Here is a 23,072-nt window from a genome sequence, read left to right as displayed (position 1 = left end):
GCTAAAATCCGATTGAATCAAGAGTATTTTTTCTTGCCGATGTTTCTAAGAGTCCAGACTCTAGATCCAATGTGTTTTTTTTTCAGTGTCCGAACCGATCACTGGAAAAAACAGTTGCTTGGATCTAGAATCCAGACTCTTAAAAACATCGACAAGAAAAAATACTCTTGATTCAATCGGATTTCTGCTTAAATCAAGAGCCAAGTCTCTTCGATTCGAGCGGATTTTCTTTTGATTCAAGCAAAAAGCAGATTGAATCAAGAGTATTTTTTCTCGTCATTGTTTTCAAGAGTCTGGACTCTAGATCCAAGCGACTTTTTTCCCATTCGAACCGGAAATCCGAACCGGTTGGTTCGGATCATAATCCGGGGGTTACTTAAAACAACAAACTTTTGACGTTGAATTGCGTGAAAAATCCAATGTTAATCCTTTAAGACGATGGCTAAAGAGCAAAACCACGTTTCTCCATTACGATGCCTCAAAATCTCTGCTATTACTTTATGTTTTCAAAAGATAAAGAAGACAACTATACTTCCGCGCTTAGGAAAAACGCTGGATGAACATTCAAGCGTTGTCAAATTTACTTTTCGAAAATACCTATTTTTGAGGATGGTTTTATGTAATATTTGAATAATAGTATATATTATTTATATTGTATATTTGTTTTATAATATATTTTTCATTGAAATTTTCAAATACCTTAAATCAATTTACAAACGAAATTCCATAAAAATTTGAAAGGAAAATGCTCACAAGTTTCCCCAAAGATTCGTGTTTGGTCAGAGGAAGTTTGATAACGTCTGAAGGCTCATAAGCAGGGCCGGATTTTCCTATTTGCCGCCCATGGGCCGCCTTTATTTTGCCGCCCCCTTCTCATTCGTTTTGAAACATCAATAAAAAACCATCAAGTGAACGTGCCAGCGGGGAAGGGGTGCATAAGACGCGTTTACTCGTGTTGAACACATTTTTTAGCAAAGCCCTGTCAACACTACTAGCAAAAGGTCACGGGACTTTGCGCGAAAGTCAAGTTTTGTAAACCTATCTTTAATGGACAAGGCCCTCCATTCATAAGAAATAAACGAAAAAATTATGAAAGAACAAACAAAAAATTTGGTTTTAATGATATTAACTTCCGCCGCCGCGCCGCGCCGACCGCACCGTGTTTGGCGCAATGCGTAAAGTATTCACGCAGTCTTGTAGGCGCTATGCGTTTCACGCTGACCGCACTGTGTTTGGCGCAATGCGTGAAGTATTCATGCATTCTTGTAGGCGCTATCCGTTTCACGCTGACCACAATGACCGCACTGTGTTTGATGCAATGCGTGAAGTATTCGTGCAGTCTTGTAGGCGCTAATATGTGTTACATGCCGATTGCCGCGCCGAGGGCTTCTCCTTTTCATCTCAAGTCCTCGTCATCATTTCTCCCTGAGTCGCGCCGTTCCAGGCCAAATTGTGTGTTTGGTGTCTCTCTTAACTCGACTAATTGAAGGTGCTGTCTCTTGTATCACTGAAAGACGACAAAATTAGAAATTACTATACTCTCAGGAAATGAGAGATTATGTAGCCTTTTCTCGTTTGTAATTTTTCTTTTCTAAATCCGATTTTTTTTATACCTACATTTAAAAAAATTGCAAAATTTTCCGCCACGGGCCGCGACCCATGTGGCCACCCCCTTGATCCGGCCCTGCTCATAAGGAGTTCTTCCTAAGTATGGTACCTAGTATATAGCTTAACATTTCTATGGAACATTCTGCTGATCAAGAGGAAAAATTGAGGAAGTCTTCAAGAAATTAAGTTGACTGGTCTTTCAAAGAAAAAATAAAGTATGAAAGGAGGTCTACGACATTGCAAACGGAGATACATGGTTTCGGACTTTGGCCAGCGGAAAACTATTAATGTTTATAGACAAGTGTTGGTGGTTTTTCCAACGTAGGTACGTTAAATAATTTTTTCTGGTGTTTATGACAGCACTTAGTACAGAATCGTGCCTAGACAGTTGGATATTTTTTATCAACGGCCAACGTCGGAGGATGCGTAACTCAGCGACATTGTAAAAATGTAAACCTCCGTTCATAAATATATTTAATGAAATGACTCCTAATCCATAATTTTTCTCGAAATGTATTGTGATTTTCATTCACTCGTTTAAATATGTTCAATAAAAAAACTGATAGAGTCATTCCCGGGTATTTTTTTCCCCTTTTGATGAATGGATCACGGACATTCATGTCCTCTAATATTGTTTTCAAAATATTGACATTTGAAACGCTTTGGACACGCCTCCAGAACTTTGTTCATCGACTATAATTATCAATTATTTAGACATATCTTTTGGTAGGACAATGCCTGGTTTTACCTACACCTTTTTGCCTTTTATCCATTTTTGTTTCGTTTTTATTTTTCATACATGAGTAAATAAAGCATAATTAGAAATTTGGAAACATTGGAGTGGAGAAAAATGTTGAACTATAATCATCCACTTTAACCAATTCACTGTAGCTATTAGATTAACACTTGATCACATGAATGTGAGCAGATATAGGTCAAGGTCTTGTTCCATGAAAGTAATGATACACCGAAAAAAAGTGAAGTTGATTTGACATTTTGGATGTAAAAAAAATGTATGAGAACTTACTAAATTCTGAATTACCCGCCACAGCAGTTAATTTTACATCTTGACAATGCTAAAATAACTGCTACACAGTGGTTAATTCAGTGTTTTGTGAGTTCTTGCACGCTCTTTTACATCCAGAATGTTAAATCGACCTCTTTTCAGTGTACAGTTGGTAATTTGAATTGATTTACTGCCAAAAAATTCGTTGAAATTTTTTTTTATAAAAATTGGTTTGATGTCCTCAAAATTTATTTCCCATGAAGTGATAGCCCAATTTTCAAAACAAGAGGGTTCAAAATGTTGCATTTACATACCAACAGGAGGAGTTGAAGGATGATGGACATAAAACACTCACATTGTATTAATGATCAATAAAAATTTTATTCACAAATCATAGAAAATTTACATTTACAACATTTATTAGATACAAGTAGTCAATACTATGAAGAGCTTAGACGAACTATCTCACATTCTGAATCTGCATGAAATTGCCCATTTTCTTCCTGTCAATTGTTCTTTCCTTCCTAAGTACTTCTTTCCAAACAAACACTGGCAATTAAAATTGTTAAATCTAGATGGTACAAAATACGATATCAGATTTTCTGAAAAACAACGCAGTAAAAAATGGTCAATTTAACATAGATTCGAAAATAAATTCAATTTACAATTTAAACCTCCATTGGTGGAGGGTTGATAATAACAGTGACTAGATTAATGCGTATTGGAGTATTTGTAAAAAAATGTTTGCAAAATTGGAAACAAACATAAAATATCTGAACTGCAATTGATCTACCAACTCATTCCAAATAAATTCAGGGAGCAAATGGGAAGGATGATTGTTACTTAGGTTTAATTTTTATCTCTCTATCATTTTTGTACCTTGGTACTTTTGGAGCAAACAGAAGGATTAATTTGATTAAAGGACTTTCGAAAATAAAAATCAGTCGGTTGGATTAAAGGGAAAGATGCAAAATTGTTCACCAAAAATGGGACGCCTTTTAAGAACAAATTAATTTTAATCAAGTGTAATTTTGGCAATGATTTTCAATGGATATGCATTCAAAAATCCAAGGCAACCCTTTTTCTATCCATTACCATTTCTAAACAAGGCGAAAAATTGCGGTAAGAAAGATCATTTGCAAAATACTTTACAAACACTAACAATCAGAGCGATGAAAACTAAGTACATTGTTGCAAATAATTGTTTACACAAAATTTGCTGGATAAAGATATCGAACAGAAGTATACAAATTTACAAGACGTTGATACAAAAAACACTATGTACAGGTGGAAAATATAAATGCTAATGGCTGAATGTACTTACTTAAATTAAATTAAGAGACGCGAAAATCGAACGAAAAAGTAAATCCTCATTATAGGAGAAAATATCCTCATAAAAGGTGTTTGAACATACCTTTGGAATAAAAATTGGACTAAGTAAAGTAAATTGCTGACAAAACAAGACAAAGTCAATCTCACCTCCCCAAATTTAGACTGGCAGCTAAAGAGACAAATTTGGTAACTATATCAAGAAAAAGTACTTGGAGACAAATAGGAAAAACAAATTCTGTCCAAAACACCTGGAATAATACTACACCTAACCAGCCATGAAAAGTTATGGAAAAGGAATAGAGAATATCCTAGACTGATCAGGACTTTACTTTAGAATAATTAAATATTTTTTTTTTAAAATATCAAGTACCGACAAAGATATATTCAACTAGAACACAGTAAACACTTACTTGAAACTTTGAAAATTGGGAGAGATTTTTTCACAACGAAGAGAAACTGATTTTACTCATATATTTAGTATTTTTAAAAAAATGGGGCATTTTTATTTAAATACCTAATCGAGTTTACTATCCAGAGATGCAGAAAACTTTGTTTACTACAGGAATGAGAGACACATCACAATTTGCAGATATTTGGACAATGCCTGAGGGGAAATACAATACGATGAAGCGTGATTGCGTACCAGCACAGAGTCATATCTCTCAGACCAAAAGCGGATTTGGCAGTAATTTTAAATACACTAATTGGCATTCAAACACAACGTTTGAAAAACTTTAACAACATTGAGATCAAAATTCAATACATACATATTTACACGTTCATTCATTTGGAAAAAAAGTACAGATTATGTATATTACAAAATTGTTCAAATTATAACAAATGGTCACATAAAAAAGGGAAAATATCAGATTTTTAAAAATCTCTAGTTGCCTATTAGTGGTCTACTTACAAGACCTTTCAAAATAAGCCAGTAGCAAAATTTTACCAAAAAAAAAAAAAAAAAAAACAATGAACTGATAAAAATAAGAAAAATATCTAAAAGTAAGTATGCTCTTGTATGCAGCAAAAACAAATGAAAATCAATTCCTATGCAATAGAAGAACGAAAAAACGGGAAAAAATGATAAAATGTTTCGTCTTTTATTGCTGAAAAAATGATGAAATTGGATTAGTAACGGAAAAAGAAAACAAATTGAGGAAGGTCACTAGGGTAAAATTTCACCACAGAAAATTTTCTGAAGGGTCCCTTTGAGCAAAATTGAGATAGAATGAGAAACAATGAATATTTTAAATCAATAATGGAAAATATTAATTTAACTCCTCATGAAATATCAAGTTTTATCAAAATGATATGGATTCACTTTATCATGGTGGTATCTTAAGACAAAAGAGAAAATTAAAGAAAATGTACATATTTAACGCCTGCAATTGGGAACTTCTACTTATGGCGGGGGAAAAGTGTTTTAAGTAGGTACAAACAAGCAGAATTATTGCTCAATTAACTACTCAAATCTATCCAGTCTTGGCTCTTAGATCAAATCTAAAAATTGGTTAATTTAAACTACAGTTTCTTTTCAAACCATTGTTACATTTCGTTTTTTCTTGTCTCCACTACTGACAGAACTTAACGAACCCTGCAGACTAGGATTGAATAGCATTAGATTACCATTAGGTGTCCTATGATAATTATTACTATATTGACCTGGAGGTGGTAACCCTTGATGGTTTTCCAAGTTGTTGCCGTATATACTTTCTTGTTGTTGGTTGAATGATGGTAATGGTGGCACCGGAGGAGCATACTGGTCCTCCCCGACTTGACCATATGGACTGTGCCGCCTTTCATGTTCCAGGAGCAGCTGAGATGCTGTCCATGACTGGTATGGGCTGAGAGTGCGGCCTCGCACCAGAGTACCATTTCCATTGGAGACCACATACTGTTGTCCATTCGGTGATAAATTGCTGACTTGGCTCATCAAGCCATTGCCAATGTGGATATCTTGTTGATGCTGGTATGGACTATCCGTGTATTGAGCAATGCTGTAACGCTTTTTAGAATCGTCTGAGTCAATAAGACATGGCTCAAAGTGTGACGGGAGGGTCTGAGAGTGGATATCGTTAGACATTGTTGAACTTAAAATTGGAGACGAAATGGATACACTCCCATTGGGGACACCATTTGAGGTGGGAACAACAGAGACATTGATTTGTTTCTCGTTTTTACCATTTTTCGGGGACTTTTTCTCGGTAATCTTCTTCCGCTTGATGAGGCAATGGTAGCATGAAATTGCCAAGAACAAGGCTAAGAGACAAATTCCACCTGCAACAGCTAGAATAATCTCCATGTTGAACTCGATTTCAGCAATTTTGGGAATTACACTTTGGTTGTCGAGGATGGATGAGCTATCAGCAGGGGAAAGAGCGTATGGAGATTGAGTTGTGGTTGTTGGAGCGAAGGGAATCAGGATACGGACCCAGTTTGAGACTGGTCCAGGTGTTGCATCGATTGAAGAGTCCTTGTAGCCTCGGATGGCAACGTATAAAACTTGGCCCATCAGTGATGGGTTCTTTGTCATGTTAAGAGTGAAAGAGGAGTCCGAGCCAGGAGCCAAGGGGAACGGCGAACTGTAGGTCCATGGAGTTGCAAAGTCAAATCTATCTACAATATCTTCAACACTGTTGGCATAGCGGACCTCATAACGTACAACTGAGCTACCACCCATGTCTGGAGAAGTCCAGGTTAAGAGAGCACTAATATCATCGGGGATCAGCTGAACTTTTAAATCACCGATTCTGCCGGCGTTTGGAACTGGATTCATCGATTCGCTGTTGAATGTTACGGTCAGGGGTGGCAGGAAACGCTGGAAAGCTTCCACAGCTTTTTCTCTCGTTGGGGGCTTCATTTTAGAGCCGCAACAGTTAGGAGCTGAAACAGACAAGAAAATAAACATTAATTGGATGTTTATGCATAGCCAGTAATAAAGGAAATTTAAACAATGGAATTTTTTTGCACTACTGGTTAATATGGCAAAATCAGATAATTTTGACATTAGTTGAAAATTTAGCAAACGGAAAATTTCAGTGATAATTTTTCTTTAGGTACCTACTTGCATTCACTTCTCACTGAGCTTCCTTCAGTAAGATGGTAATTAATTCAGAATTTAAGTTGCCTCCAAAAAAAAAAAAAAATATATTTACAAAAAATTGTGATTTTTACTCTCTGCAACAGGCCCTTCGTCCCTTTTCTAAGAGAGTTTGGTGAGTGAAAACAAAATGATTCAGAAAACTCTATCATAACATGAATTCATGAATGTTATGAGTGCTCTACCCATATTTTTTTATGCCTATGCACAAAAAAAAACATATAGAGGCATGGAACCAATTTTTTAGAGGAATGTAAAATCCGAGTTTGTTCTGAACAGTAATTTGGAACTTACCCATGATTATAGGTTGCTGATGAGAGGGAATTTCCAGATTTTGGTCCCACGTGTACGCATTGTTGTTATCAGAAACTGTGACTTCAAATGTGTATACACCAGGTCCACCAACAATCGGGGTGAAATAGCGGGAGTAGATTCCATCATGTTTCATCAGGTCTGGATCTAAGAAATTACAAGAAAAACAATTCAGTTTAGCTGTGATATATATTAAAAGTACTGAGGTGAAGAGGGATGTATAGAGTAAAATAAATATATTTAGGCATAAAAAAATTACTAGATATGCTTAGTTTTCCCAAAAAAATGTAAAATACAAAGGTTTTTGCATTCCATAGCTTTTATAAGTAACTTTTCAGGCGCTTTCAGGAGAAACAGAGTGCTGTGTGCTGAAGGATTCCTTTGCTTTTGAACTTAAAATTTGTTCATACATGCTCGACTTAAATGAATGAAATGATCCAGCAAAATTTGATAGCAACCAGAGAAATGAAAATGAAATTCAGACATACCTCCACTTCCTGTGTCCAATAAATCAAACTGCTCTTTATGAATGCTAGATCCATTTACACCAGGTCTTGTCACAGTAACTTCAACACGAGCATTGATTACAGGCCATTCTCCATATTTTACCTGCACAAAAAAAAGATAATTGATTAATTGATGAAAATCTCAAACCATCAATTGAAAAATATGATGGATTTCATTAGGAAAATCTTTTAGAGACTCAACCAATTTTAGCAGAAATTGATGAAAAAGGTCTTCATTGTAATTTCAGTGCCACTTCTGCAAATAAAAGTGGATAATTCAGCAGAGAATGACTTTGTTAGGGTCACTGAAAATGAAAAATAAAGGAGTTTGGCTAACATTCCGTAATGTTGGTGATTACAATTAGCTGATCAAATACATAAACCCACAATTTCCAAGAATATTAATAAATGACCTGAAATATATTAGACATAATCAATTTAGCGACCAAGGCGAATTAACCCTCATCAATTTACTAGAATTGAATTTTGACAAGGAGTAAAAAAAAAAATGCTTTAAATGATGGAGAGACAGTTTTATAAACTTCAAAGAAATTCAAAATACCTGAGGAAAAAAGAAATTTCATTTGAGTGATTTTTTCATTTTTACTCACCTCAGTGTAGAGAACAAAAGGATTCAGAGTTTCGCTGGTCCAAAGTCTGGCACGAATGATGGGAGCCTTGCGATTCCTTGGACTTGCCATGACCTGAACATAGTTTGATTGTTGACTGCCGAAAAACTTGTCGATTGAGTAGCTCCAATTACCCGTCTGTAAATTAAATTTTCACAAGATCAGAACAAAGTTTCTAACATCAAGCAATCAGAGGGTGTGAGAATTATATGAGAATAGATACTAGCATAGCATGGAAAATGCATTCATGAATTCTTGAAGAAATTCAACTGACATCAGTTCTTTTCATGGATTTTAAGAGTAATGAAATTATTCTTTGTTTTTTATTTTAATTTTACAAGGAGAAAGATGCTATTATCATAGCTTACTTTTCAGGTCCCTCCGAGTCCCTTATTAATTTTGATGAGTACACATGATTGCTAGAATGTTCATTTGTGTGATGAAATCTTTACATACAGGAAATAAGACAGGTAGCACATGGATCTTTTGCATAAGTTCAGTATTTTTGGTTCCAAGAAACTAAACAAATTCTTAAGGCTGTTCGGATTTTTGGTAAAATCAAAATCTTTACCTCATTGATGAGAGCAGATAGACTGAGAAGTCTCAAAGAAAGCAACGAATCAGATCGGGTGGCAAATGTTTTCCCTGAGGGGCTAATGAGGGCCAGATTGCGGATCAAAGGATTTTGAAAGTTGTGAGTGAAGATATTGAACCGAGCAGGATCGCCCATTCCTTCTTCCAGGTAGAAAAATCCTGTTACACTTGTTATACGGTCATCATCATGAAGTTCACGCCGATGAATCTGTTACAACAAAGAAAGAGGAAAAACTCATTAAAATTTGATAGCTACTATCATCACATGGACACAAGAAAGGAAAACTAAAATATATACATCAATGAAGAAGATAAAAATACTTTAAAGATAAGAGTTTGAAGAAAGCTGTTTAATGTGGAGTTTAGTTTTTGTTAAATGAATCCTGAAAGCTTTCATCATGAGGAGATTTAATTGGCATTATAAAAATTTCGACTTTATGCTGTGAAAAAAAAAAAAAAAAATAGACCAAAAAGCACTAAACTCTTAAGCTTTGAAAAAGTAAAGTAATAATTTACTTAGATGTAAAAAAAAAATAAGAACAGATTGGCTCTCAAAATTTTGTTGCCATCCAACGACCTTAATTTCAAATTTGCACACAATAAAAATAATGAAAGTAGAGGAATAGCAGGGGAAAAAGGTATTGGTAGCTAAAGCCAACTTAAGTATAATATTGGGACGCATTACCTACTCGAACACAGGAACAAATTTTTAAGAACGTGTAATTCTAAATAATAATTAAAATTTGAGACACTGAGGTTCCCTGATTAAATTTTTCAGCTGAGAGAAAAAGAAGATTACATACCTCAATGGGTAAATCTGCCTTGTTTCCTTGGTAAAATGTTTCAATGAGGTTGTACATGACATTGGTGAGTTTGAAGTAGGTTAAGATGTTTGAGGTGTCCATGTTGTGTTTACTTTCAGAGACAGTGAAAGCAACACCGCCAGTTTTGTGAGCCATCCAATCGAGTGATTTTGATCTGTACATTTCCGGGTATGTGATAGTTGCGATACGAATTTTGTGGCTAACAGCTCGATTCACAACATCGTTGACTTCCTTCAGTGAGTCAGGGCTCATTCCAGGGGCAATGAGAACAATTACAGAACTGGCCGGTCCTTTTGCCCTCGTGCGTTCTTCCAAGATCTAAAAATACAGTAAATTGAAGATAAGTTTTCAAAAAAAATTTATAGAAGATAGACATTATATATAACTGTCTCAGAAACTTATCTGGCCATCAAATAATGATTCATTGAAAAGACTAATCTTGATGTCTTAGGAGTTATTTAAAGAATGTCGGAGTGATAATTTGAGGCAAACAAAGGTTCAATGAGTGAACTATGAGAAGGGGGGGGGGGATAAACAAGTATATCCGCAGTATGCGGAAGCTCTTTTTTTTTGGCAAATTATTTCAGTAAGTCTTGATTAATTTACATGAATAAGTACTTGTTGAAAGGACTTCAAAACCATGCTTGTTTCTTCTAAAATCTCCACATTTACATGCTTTTTTGGGTGATTTCCTTTAGGATTTAGAACACCAAATCTTGAAGCATCCTCAGCCATTTGCATCTTCAAAAATTATTGTGTAGGAATGATGTAGATCAGTAATGCGCTGATGTAATACATACCGTGGTAGCCTCTGTAAGACCACATGAAATGCAAGCTGGAGCACTTGAGTCTCCTGCAGTGTATGGTATGTTTGAGGCGACCAGGTCTCTTTCGTTTGAAGTTTGTAGAGGGCTCAGGATTCGTAGACGATTTGCAGAGCGATCGCCGGTTGTAACAAGAGCAACCTCAGTGTTGGAGGGTAAATCATGAACAACCCACTTGCGGAATGCCAATCTTAAGTAGTTCCATGATTCCTAGAGATAAAAGAAGAGAAAAAATATTTCAGAGATAGAAAAAAAATTTCATTTCCTGAAAAAAAAATTCCAACAGCCAAAGACAAAAAAAATCATACGGCATGTCGCTGTCAATCAGCAGTTGCCGGCAATTTGCAAGCAACTAGTGATGATATAAAAATGTATAAGATTCATAAATAAAGAAATAAGATTAGAGTAGTTACCCGTTAAAACATGGTACTATCTAACAGGCACACTCCGGAGAGCGTGTGGTGGGGTTCGTAACCTCAGTTGGGTTTAGATCGGACAAGCAACTAAACTAACTCCGCGACGAAGCGTGGAGTATCACAAAAATTGAAGGCGCTCCAAGACGAGGCCATGCTTTAGAAGGCACTTGCGCATCAATCCTCATGGTGCCGATGCGTTATAATGCGATTTAATGCGATGATTAAATTACGATGGCAAAGGAACTTACTCGGATGGACATATCCTTTGTGTCAGCAATCACAACAACGTATCGGGTTAAAGTCTCTCGTTTGTATACTATCGTAGGCAATCTGGGAACTACTGGTGGTTGGCTTGTGCTGAAAGAAGAAAATATCAAGTTTAGAGAAAATAAGCTTGCGATAGGTACAATCAAACATTACAGATTAATGGAAGGGGAATATTAAGCAGGGAAGAAAAAATTGCTTGGAAATGGGGAGTGGGGGTTTAAAAAAATTCTCGAGACGAATCAAAATGTCTCTTTTGAAGGACACCGTCTCTGCCCAGGGATGTTAGCTCAAAGAAATAGGTCCCCAATAGCCATGATTCCGCCTGATTATTACATCGGACAAGCTGGTATGAGGGACTATAATAAGATCCTTGATACCAACCTTGTCTGATTGGTGGCTGGTGGGGATCAAAACAAATATGTTGTCGTTTTTCCACGGTTCGAACCAGTTCGACAGCAATCACTCTTGACTGAAAATTTCGCCTTGGCAGACTAAAAGGCCCCTTTTCCCGTGGCCATGGCCGGTCGCAAAATGCCTCGCCTTCTTTAAAAAAACCGGTTGAGTATTAGGTACCTGTTGGAGAAATCAGGATGTTGCATGATGACATCTTGGACACTAAGCCGGTCGCACATGAGATTCTGTTTGGTCGGGGCGTATTTGTTGTGGGTCTCCTTGCTGCAGAACTTGGTGATGTGTTTCGCTTCGTTGGCAAACATGAGGGAGGCTTGAGCTTGAGGGTGGACCAAAGTGCTCGTGTTCACCATTTGATCGTTGCTGCAAATTCTAGAAAAAAGGAAACAGACCGGATTATTAGTCGGCGTTATAATATCAATGGATTTTCAACCTAAAAAAAAATTCCAAGCCAACCAAAATTCCAAAAATTCTCCTCTCGTACAAGAGGAAAGCGGGGGAAGGGTTGGAATTTTTTCTCTTAATTTTGGGAAAGTTAAATTCTGAGAGCTATAAGGAAGTTCAAAAACCTGAAAAAAGAGAGGTTTCAAGACTTAATCGGGTTAGATAATGCATACGTAAAATTCGTTTTACGGCTATAAACTTACCCGACTGACTGGATGGGCTTGTCTGAGCATCCGGTTATCTGAGGTGGTGAGGGCTCGCTCGAATAGCAAATCGGGTAGACAGGGTCATTTATGTAGCCAACTTCATCGAAAACTCCGTAGCGATACTTCACAAATTCACGGGCCAGGCTTCGACCTGTTGAAAGCATAGGAAACAAAATTTGGTTAAAATTACCGTCAAACTTACGCATGAAACTCCAAAAAATAGAAAGAGAGCTAATGAAACTTTGAGTTTTCCACCTGGGTGACTAAGTTTAAGATTAAGTTTTCACCCAGCTGAAGCAAGAAAATCATCCGACTTAAAGAGGAAAATACACAGCGTTTGTGTAAGAACCATCTGGACGCGCCTTCAATCCGCTTTGATACAAAATTGCATACCCAGCGTTGAATACTACCTACACGCACTATGCCGGGAGATTCTACTAGGCTTCCAATCGGAAGTCGTGGTCTATGATAAACCTACTATTTTGACAAGCCGACGAAGGGCGCTGGGTGAACATTCGGTTGTTTCCCAAATTCCCATGATGAAATATTTATTTTTGAGAAAAAGTAGACATTTGTTACTTTGAAATTCGTAGACAAATTACGAATTAAATTCTCTGAAAAATTAAAAGAAACATATTGATACAGTTCTCAAAAAAAAATTTTGCTTTATCAAAGGAAATTTGGTGAAGTCCGACGATTCATACGGCGTGTTTTCTTAGGATGGCAATGTAAGGACTGCACCATGGCATCAAAGAGAAATGTTTAAAAGAACAGGAAATTTTCTATAACTGCTTGCGATCATAGATACAATTGCACATGAGTACTTATAAATCATCTTCTCAGGTAAAAATTGGCAGTAGAATCTGTGTTCCAAAATACCATAGACCTACAGCCGGCTGTAAGATTTCCAATAGTTTCTATAGCCGGCTACACAATTTCTTATAGCCTTTTATAGCCGATGGCGGTTAAGCGACAGCCAAGCGATAAAGTGTATGCTAAACGTTACTAATTACGGATGCTAGGACTTAGTGAGTTTTTGGAATACTGCTCTCTTTTTGGGCCAAAGTATCTTGATTTATTTTGCGAGGAAAGCTCCGTACTTTTGATGGATGCCTGCCATTACTAATATATTAGAGCGCCTTCAGTTTCGTATGATACTGTGCAATACGTCTGGTGTGAAATAGTTGCTTCAAGCGCCGTGGCAGGCGGGCAGCCAGCGCGGAACACGCATTGGCGCCTACAAACCTAACAGGGATACTTCACGCGTTGCGCAATGCGTGAAGTATCCCTGTTGGGTTTGTAGGCGCCAGTGCGTCGCCGCTACGCTTTGTGTTAGGCTCTAATCTGGTGGAGTCAGCGTTATTCAACTCATGATTTTGAAATATTTGCACATCCTGTATGGATTATTCTCATTTTAATTGATGAAAAAAAATATGTATTAAAGGAAAATATAATGTGTGTTTTGTAAATATTAAGGTGGTCCCGTATCAAACTTAATGATTTCCAAAGCACACGAATTTCTACACAATATCTTATAGCCTTTTATAATCGATGGCGAATAAGCAACAGCCAGGCGATAAAGTGTTAAGCCCGGCGATAGGAACTGTAGCCCGGCTGCATAATTTTTTATCGCTTCGTATAGCCCGGCCGTATGATTTTCTCCGCATTCTACAGCCAGCTATATGATTTTCTGTAGCCTTCTTTAGCCGGCTATAAGAATTCCTATGGTTTTTTGGATCGCAGCTCTTATCGCCAATTTTTACCAGGGTTTTCATCAAAAAAAGCGTTTGAATTCGAATGCTCACTGTCAATCAAACTATAACGGAAGCCTGCATCTTCAGACAACATATGCGCTCAAGCAGGAGTTCTTCATTTGAAAGTGATTCGAACCGTGGCGAGACAAGATTGATCGATTATCGATATTCCTCTATTTGAAGTTTAGGTAAAGAATCGATTATTAAGGTGTTCGTTGCGAACATCCTGTCTATCGATCCTTCTCCACATGTTTAAGTGGTAGAACAATTGATACATCGCAAAGAACGTCGCGCCACTGGACTCGAATCAATTTCTTAGCTATCCGGAGAAACGTGAAGGCGAAACTTGAGTCCTTTGAATGATGTAGCAACGTTGCTCTGACGAAACAAAATTGTCCCCAACATGATCGCCATGTGAATTAGTTGCCGGTGCAATTACAAAGTACTCCAAGCTGGATCTCCGACGAGCAATTAGTGGCGTGGTGGGAGGGTCCGAATACCCGGCGGAGCCAGATTCCGCCGGATCTCAGATCTTTCTCATGATATCCCCCGAAATTCTGGCATTAGGCTTTAATGCACGTTTGCTCATGCATACCGTTTTGGAACTCCCGTCATTTCCGCGAACCGTTTAGAGTCGCAGTCGCTCTGCTCTACTCACAAAGCTATTAGCCCATCTTTGCCTACCATCCCGAATTGTATGGGTAGCAATATTTTAATTTTTCTAAATGGGGGGGGGGGGGGGTGTCAATCACACATAGAGCCCCCCTCTCTCTGAAAACATTCCTTTCGTGAAAAAATTCTCAATTCATCGGAAATTTACCCCTAAAGAGAGCACCTGCCGAATTCAGGGATGGGAGATAAATGCCTTTCTGCCTTTCCTAATTGGCAACCTCGCGAATATTCTTTCGTAGGCATAAGCATGGCTGGAAAAATTTTGGTGGGGGTGTAAGGAAGGGCCCATTTAGACGTATTAATGCAAAATGGATAGATAAAACTTCTATTCTGAGGGTCCCCCGGTCACGACGCATGCAGTATTGCAGTATCATGAATTTTGTTTCATCCCTTATTTTGTGAATAACCAAAGACGAAGACGAAAGAGTGAAGCTGTAAGACTTGCCTAGATCTCTTGGTTCCTGGAGGGTCCTGTAGCTCATGTAGACGAAGTCGCCGCCCTGACCACATCCGCGGGATTGCTGCGTCCAGATCGAGTCCTTGTAGGCGACATGCGGAAGACTGATTCGGACGTCGGGTGTTTCACCCTGCGAGACCTCGCCGACGACACAGCTCTGATCATGCGGCCAGTTGTTCGGGACCAGCACAGTCACATTTCCCAGTTGAGCCCGTCCGTCCAGCGCCGTGTGCAACGCCTTTGAAGCCGAGTGGATCGCCGCCTAAAACACAACAAGAGACAATTACATTAGGGATTGATGCAAAGTGCTTCATGCAAATTTGATAGCGTTCGTCATTGAAACTAAATAGACAAAGCAATAGACAAGGAGGAAATGGAGTGATCCTATGGGCTGATATTTAATAGCTCAGAACTTGTCTAGCGGCTCAGTGTGGAATAAAATCAGAGAGCCGAGAGTTCTACGACCAAAAAGCAGCTTTCGGATGTCACATCACTCCTTCCAACTTAACGCCCGCTGTACTTCTCGGCGTGAAATTTATTCTTGATTCGTTTCAATTTTTTACTTCATTTTCCCAAGCCATGCGCTTCTCCGTTACTCATACCGTTTAAGGCCCGGCCAATCAACGGGTTTCCTTTTCGCGACTCTGCGAAAGCTGGAGAGGCGATGTTTCATCGCCTCATACGTGTACGGTGTTGGGCGAAAGAGAGCTGCCAACGCTTCAGAATGAGCCCTGCCGGTAACGTTCCCTCGTATGATGAAGGGCCTATTCCAAAACGTAGGTAGAATTCCTCCGTCTGTCTCTGTCCGAGTCAGCGTGACTATCACCTGACCGGTGAGTTATCGGGTGTAAAGTGTAAACTCAACGTGTCGGCTCATTTATTCCCGCAGCGTATGCAAACTTTATGGGACCGGCGTTGCCAGATCGACCTGCTTCTAGCCTGGATCTCCGTAAAAATATGGTGAGGCATGGCAACCGGGCGAGTTGCGCGGATGGGTTCGCTCGAACCGAATGAAAACGAAGGAAGGCCATAAATAAGGCGGGAATAATTATGAAAATAGCCGCGGAAAAATAGATGGAACACCTAGCGTGGGACAAGCTCACCTCTGTGTTTCCAACGCATCTTTGCTCGACTCGACGCAGGAGGACTTTTTTTTAGTTTTGGTCACTGATCGATGGCGGAGCCCCCCCCCCCCCCCCCCCCTCCTTCAGACAGAAATATCTTCGAGATCCCTCGTTGCTTGCCTGATTTCGCATATACTTCATTCATCACTAAGAACGGCTGAACGATTGCCTATGTTAGTATTTACCACTCCGTCTACCTATACCGTGAGCAAGGAAAATAAAAACGCCTTCATTTTTCCAGCATGCAATAAGCACATCCATTTAGAAGGAATAGTTGTACCTAAGGTTAATGGGCCACTGATAGATTAAGACCGGCGTTTTTTCACCTTACATGTCAGGCTTCCCTAACCAGCTTCCTTGAGGCCTCAGTGGCGCAAATGAGTATTTTCAGCGGTGGGCCAAGAAACTGCCAATTAAACAACTTTCGTGTGAAATTGTGCAGTGACTCTTACAATTAGTCAAATTTTAATTTTCCGAATGCAATAATGGCAGCCGAAACCTTACAGAATGTTTCTCTGCCATCGCTCAAACTTCAAATGGACCGGATTGAACCCGTGAACGACAAGGTACCCAGTCGAATTACGGAAAAAATGAGCCATTCAAACCTCTTTATCTCCATTCAAACTTAAAGAGACTTGGTTCTTTCCTGTTAAACCCGGTCAGGTCAAATAAGCAGATGCTTCACAAGCGCGGAATGGCGATTTTGTGAAAAAGCTCTGAGCCCTGCATCAGAATTATGTCTGAAGAATGAATCCCACGCGGCTGTGCGTGTAAAATCTCGAGCTGCGTGTAATTGAAGAGGCCCCTGTGCTCCTGGGTGTAAATACAAGTAGCAGCTTAGGAGTGTGTTGCACTATTTAAATATCTGTTGACCGGAGAGGAGAAGTCAGTCATTCCGGAGACTGACGTCGGAGAGACAATCGCATCCAGACGATCGATTTTCGATACTTTTCCCCTGGGTATACGGGATTTCGACATCGATTCCTCGATTCCCCGACAGAGCGCGCTCGGTTGCGGTCAACCGGTTGCCCGCGCTACCGTTGGCGCGGGGTGCAATTATGAATTTTGCACTGAGAGCTAATGATTCGCTTATCTTGATCCGTGAGCGCATCCCCGGCCCCAGAACCGCTTCCTCGGCCTTCCCTATTAATTCCGAATGAATTATGCTATTATTCCTTATTCGCCGGGAATTGCGGCTCGCGCTGCGTCCGATTCCGATTACCGCCGCCAGAGGGCGTGTGTGAAATCGTAAATCGCACGTTAAAGTAACGCGATAGGAGATGCGTTTTGCGGACGCCTGCCGGCCGCCGGCGAATGGACTTAGAGTAGGGATCATGGATTCTTTAGAGAATCGATTAATCGCAATTGATGTCCCGCTCAGTTTGGCCGATCGATTGCTTCGATTCATCGAGAGAAAAGTTCATGTCGGATAAGCACTGGAAAGTGTGATAAAAGTAGATGAAAGCCATTGTTTTACTTGAGATATACCACGTCAAAAACGGAACATCAAGAGTTGAGCGATGGAGAATTTGCAGGGGTATGAAATTTCATGCATTTCGTGTTTAAGTGGAAACTACTGAGAAGAATGAACACGAGGATACACTTGAATCATTAATTCAACAATTATTGGAGGAGATGACACAATGATCTAATTTGCTTAAATACATGTGTTTAAATGCGAAATGCCGCAATATGACGTCACCAGGCGGTGCATTTTCTAACTTTTAAACATATTTTCGTGCTATTTTCCATTTCAGGAAAAATTTGTAAAAAAATACCGTGAAATCAGCTCTTAAAGCACTTTCAAATGAAGAAATAAGACATTTGTGTGCAAATCCTCCATTCATAGCATAACATGATGCATGATCGTTCTGTTGAACTCTTTCTTTCTTCTTTTCCTGTAAGAGTGACATCAAGCACTTGGTGAAATCAAACCAACACGAGAGGGCGCACTATCCCACTGACCCATATCCGACATAAAAGCGGGGATGATGAAGCTCCATTTCGCTATTCATGTAGGCCCCTCGTCGGTGTAAATTCAACTCGCGGACACTGAATTTTGCACGAGCCGGGGCTCGGGGCCCGGGACTCACTGCACGCCGCGGAAACGGTCTTTAAGCCCTTGTGAATAATTGAATCGCAAAGGCGTAAAAGGGCGAGGGCACCGCTTCCGCCGAGTTCCAGCGAGGATGGATTATTATTTGGGAGAGCGCGCGGAAGTTTAAAAGACGGTGGTAGCTCTTGAAATATTCCATCTCTTTCTCCGAGCCGTTTATGCCTTCATAAAAGATTGAGGAAGCGAACTTGCTCCCGTCTTGTGCGCGGAGTGGGGTTCATAATCCAAAAATAATGTAGCCAATTATCGGTAGGGTAAAATAATTAATACGACATTAATAATATGTACTCCCATTTGGATTTAAATTAACCTTTCAGGTTTGGCTCCACCCTGAGTGCTTGTTTTAAAATTTGCGCTGTCTAAAAGAGACTCAAAAGCTTTCCCTGGAGTTTTGACAACAAGACAAAAAAGTAAAAAATATGAGCTTTTCGTATCTTAACTGGGTTTGATTTTGCAAGAGAATAATGACCGTTATGAAAGCCTGTTATCAATGCGCAAAGCTGAGTTTTGAGCGTCTTAATTTAAAACACTTTCAAAACCAAAAATGAGGAGGCTGAATAAGCTGAGCTGTATGAGATGAGTTGTTTCTCTTTACGCTAAATGTAGGGAAAACAAGCTGGCTTAAGAAATAAAATGAATGGTGTTGAATATGAGATCTAACAGAAGAATTATGATACGGAAATTGGGCCATCTTTGAATGGGACACAAAATGGCGGGTTTAATTTGTTGTATGCGAGTCCCTTTGAAGCATTGTAAGAATCACGTAAACTTCCGAACCTCTAGAGCTTTCACTTCGTGAAAAATCAATCGGCAACCGATGTCCTACTTTCCTTCATAACCTCGAAATTTCTACTAGGGAAAAAGCAAAAGACATAGTGACGAAAAAATTTCCCGACTAAAAAAACAAAGAGTCGTCCGTCGGTTGAAAAGGGAGAGGAAACGAAACGTGGATCCCGCCCCGAAACATGACGGGCAAGACCCAATTGAAAAGCCTCATCGGAATGAATACGACATGAATACGAGGACGAAGAAGAGGAAGAGGTTAGAAACGAGGTAAAATATAAACGCGGGTGAATGCTTGCACATGGACTCGAGCGAGCGATGTTTCGCATAAAAGGCCCAACAGACTCGCAACGAACTAGCATGTGTTCCGCGATATGATAGCCCGCGCCAAGCACTCAACCTCGACCGTCGCACAGGAAACCTGACACACCGGATTTCCAACAATCGTGCAAAAACTGCGGCTTTGAAGTTGCATTGGATCAGGTCTGAATAGAAAAAATTCCTATGTTTCTCCTTTAAAATCTAACATATAGAACCAATCATACAACGAGAACTTCGGAAAGCAATCCCTGAACGAAATATAAACAAGAACTCCTGACACAGTTCAAAATGGAAGTTATTTTCGCTATTTAAACATTGTTAATTGTAAAATCGTTTTCTACGTTTATTACCTTAATGAAAAGCATTATTGAAATAATTACTATAACAGAAATATATTCAATAATGATTAATCTATTGATAACATGTATGTACCTAGCTTAGGAGTTGATTTCCAGAGTTCCTGAGAAAAATACCGCTTATTTAACTAGAATGTCGTGAAACTGCATAATCGAGCACTTGAAGGCGAACTCAGGTGTCCTAATTGAATTTGATCTCCAACACTGTTTACACAGATTCGGCATCAATAGTTTCTGACGGATATAGATACCACTTAATTAACACGCACGTCGTGATATTGCATATCCGAAAAATTGAAGTCAAACTGAAGTGTTCTGATGGCGCTTGACTACTAGTCCTGTTAATATAAGTTCGACATCATTAGGTTCTAACGGATTGATACCACTTAATTAACATGCACGTCGTGATACTGCATATCCGAAAAATTGAAGGCAAACTGAAGTGTTCTGATGACGCTTGACCACTAGTCCTGCTAATATAAGTTCGACATAGGTTCTAACGGTGGATACCACTTAATTAACACGCACGTGGTTATATTGCATAGCCGTAAAATTGAAGGCGACCTTAGATGTGCAAATCCCAAGCGACGGCTATGCTTTGTTTTGTTACGTTGAGACTGAAGCTGATGTTTCCCTTCAAGGGCGTGTCCAGAAAACTCCCAAATTGGAACCAGTGAGCGACGCGGACATCTCGCGCGTCGGGATCGGGGTGTCAGTAACGGATGTGCGACCGGTACAACACCCGCTCGCTCGTAGCGATATAGGTTATGTCCGACCGGGCCCGACTCACGCGGACATGCGCATGCGCACTCGATCGGCTTTAATTATAGTCCCGAAACCCGCACCGCGCCGTTCACCGAAAACCAAACTCATCGGCATAAATTATGGCTCCGCGCCTCGCCGACCCGTCTCGACTTCGACCCGATCGATACTTTCAACGGAGAGGCTTGGGACGCATTGGTCGACTCGAGTGGTTACGGACGCCGAAATGTGCAATTCATAACGGACCGGGCGAAAGGGTCCCGGATGCGGGCTCTGTTTTGGCGGATAATCTTCGGGTGTTGAGGGTGGAGTCCTTGCTCCAAATTTAGGCTACTGCATTATCCTCTGTACATGGAATACGCGAAAAAATACGGGACGTCGGTATTGAACGCTGCCGCTTTGATTTTTAAAATGGACCGGCTTGAGCGAAGGACTTGTGCTTATATTTGAAGAATACCTAGGATGAAAGGATTGAACTGCATTTTCCTCCTGTTAGATAAAACCCTAACGCTAAAATTGTGAGCGATGTGAATTGCTAGTTTGCATTTGTTTTACGTCACGTGCACTTCTATCAGTTTGTGGTTCAAGTGAGTGAACTAAGTATGTTTATAACTATAGTGGTGCGATGAAATTTTAGCCTATTCCTAAGCATCAAAGATAACGGAACGCTCTTTCAACTCAAAACAGCGCCATGAGCAACAGTAGAATATACGAAGTTGGGTTCGAGCCCGACATACAACTATTTGAACTCCGCGGTGGGCCGGGTTGCATACGCTAGATTTTGCGGGCGAAATGTGAGACGTGCGCTCGCTAGGAATACACGGCTATCGCGATATGGGACATGTAGGATCAGTGATTTCCCTAAGAGAATGCAACTCGGCCCACCGTGGTGTTATAATGGCTGCGTGTTGCGCTTAAACCCAACTTCTTATATTCTTTCATTCTTTTACACTCAATGCATTATTGGAACGCTGAGTTCGTCTTTTGAAAGGCATTTCAGTGTCTTAAAATCGCGTTACAAATGCGTGCAACAGGAGCGCGCAAAAAGTTGACCGAGATAGACGTTTACACTGAGGAAAACACTAATTGCACCCGTGCCCTATCCTTTATCGCGATAACTACGGGCAGATTTCAAATTTCGTCCGTAAAGTCGAGTAAATTTAAAGTTGTCACCCTATCGATTCTGAATTTTTTGCGCAAAAAATACATACAAGCCTTTAAAATCTCAAAATTTAATGAGTGTGGGCATGCTCCTGAGCATCGATATTCCATTTGCGAGTGCTGTTACAAGAGACTTAACTGCAAGTTGGCTGCACCTACGACTGGAGGATCGGCCGCAAGATGGCGCTTCCTTAGCCGACGGGTAATTTATCACCACGCACAATGCCGTTGCGGTGCGCCGAGCATGCAGCGCTACGCAGCCCCGTCCCGTTGGACTTCCTATTCATTGGTTATAATGAAGAGATTTCGCGGGAGTCGGCTATAACATAATTTAGACGTTATGACTGACGAAGCAGCTTGAGAAATGACTCGCAATGCGTGATTAACCTTCACCCGCGCCAGCGACTCGGGCTCGCTCGAAATTCGAGGTTACGGCCGTTAGTCGAGGGCTCAGGTTTTGGAGGTTTGGCAACCTTGCGAATGCGATACCGGCTGAGTTTGAAACGCGGGTACAGTTAGAATAACCACCGACTACTCTATTTAGCGTTGAATTAAGACAAAGATGGATCAAGCGGGATGGCGATGGTGACTTAAGGGAATCTTTCGGCAGCCGCGGAAAGTTGTGGAAATTGAGGTGGGGGCTGGTCATCTGGTCAAGGCATAACGGTTACGACTAGTGACCGTATCTATCTTTTACTCAGAGAGAATGAACTTAGAGCTCTGGCACTGAAAATCGAATGGGGGTTGGCAGAAGTTACATTAGAGGGTCAACGCTACTTTTCGCTCAACGACTGTTGATGAGCAAATTGTTGAGAAAAAAATTCGCCAAATGATGACCGACGAATATCACGATGAGCACTTTGCTTGGCTAGTTTTTGCAAATTGGATTAGGATTGCTGAACTGATTGCTTAACTCTATGGTTATCGGTCATCATTAGGCAAATCTAAGGGTTCACTTTTGAAAGTAAGTTTCACGCTTTAGGGAAGATAGCGCTAGAGCAGTATATCGCCCCTGGCTGAATCCTTCACGTTTAAAGAGAATTAAGCTACCGCTACTTAATTGATGATATTAACTACATTTTGCAAT

The 23,072-nt window shown here is 39.9% G+C and overlaps 1 protein-coding gene across 1 annotated transcript in view; it reads right to left on the bottom strand.

Moving 5' to 3' along the window:
- Positions 1–3,501: 3,501 nt before the first annotated feature.
- Positions 3,502–23,072, bottom strand: part of LOC109033190 (calcium-activated chloride channel regulator 3A-1) — a 158,878-nt gene continuing 139,307 nt past the window's right edge. The window contains exons 2-12 of the mRNA XM_019045690.2: positions 15,351–15,624; positions 12,477–12,630; positions 11,992–12,201; positions 11,400–11,508; positions 10,712–10,945; positions 9,891–10,229; positions 9,065–9,295; positions 8,476–8,631; positions 7,847–7,967; positions 7,341–7,505; positions 3,502–6,829 (exon numbers count right to left, since the gene is read on the bottom strand). Coding sequence (XP_018901235.1) covers positions 5,481–6,829; positions 7,341–7,505; positions 7,847–7,967; positions 8,476–8,631; positions 9,065–9,295; positions 9,891–10,229; positions 10,712–10,945; positions 11,400–11,508; positions 11,992–12,201; positions 12,477–12,630; positions 15,351–15,624 — 3,342 coding nt within the window. The 3' untranslated portion in view covers positions 3,502–5,480. The remainder of the gene's footprint in view (positions 6,830–7,340; positions 7,506–7,846; positions 7,968–8,475; positions 8,632–9,064; positions 9,296–9,890; positions 10,230–10,711; positions 10,946–11,399; positions 11,509–11,991; positions 12,202–12,476; positions 12,631–15,350; positions 15,625–23,072) is intronic.

This window comes from Bemisia tabaci, chromosome 1 (assembly GCF_918797505.1).
Source record: "Bemisia tabaci chromosome 1, PGI_BMITA_v3".
NCBI lineage: Eukaryota > Metazoa > Arthropoda > Insecta > Hemiptera > Aleyrodidae > Bemisia > Bemisia tabaci.
This window is presented reverse-complemented; position numbering and strand designations above follow the sequence as displayed.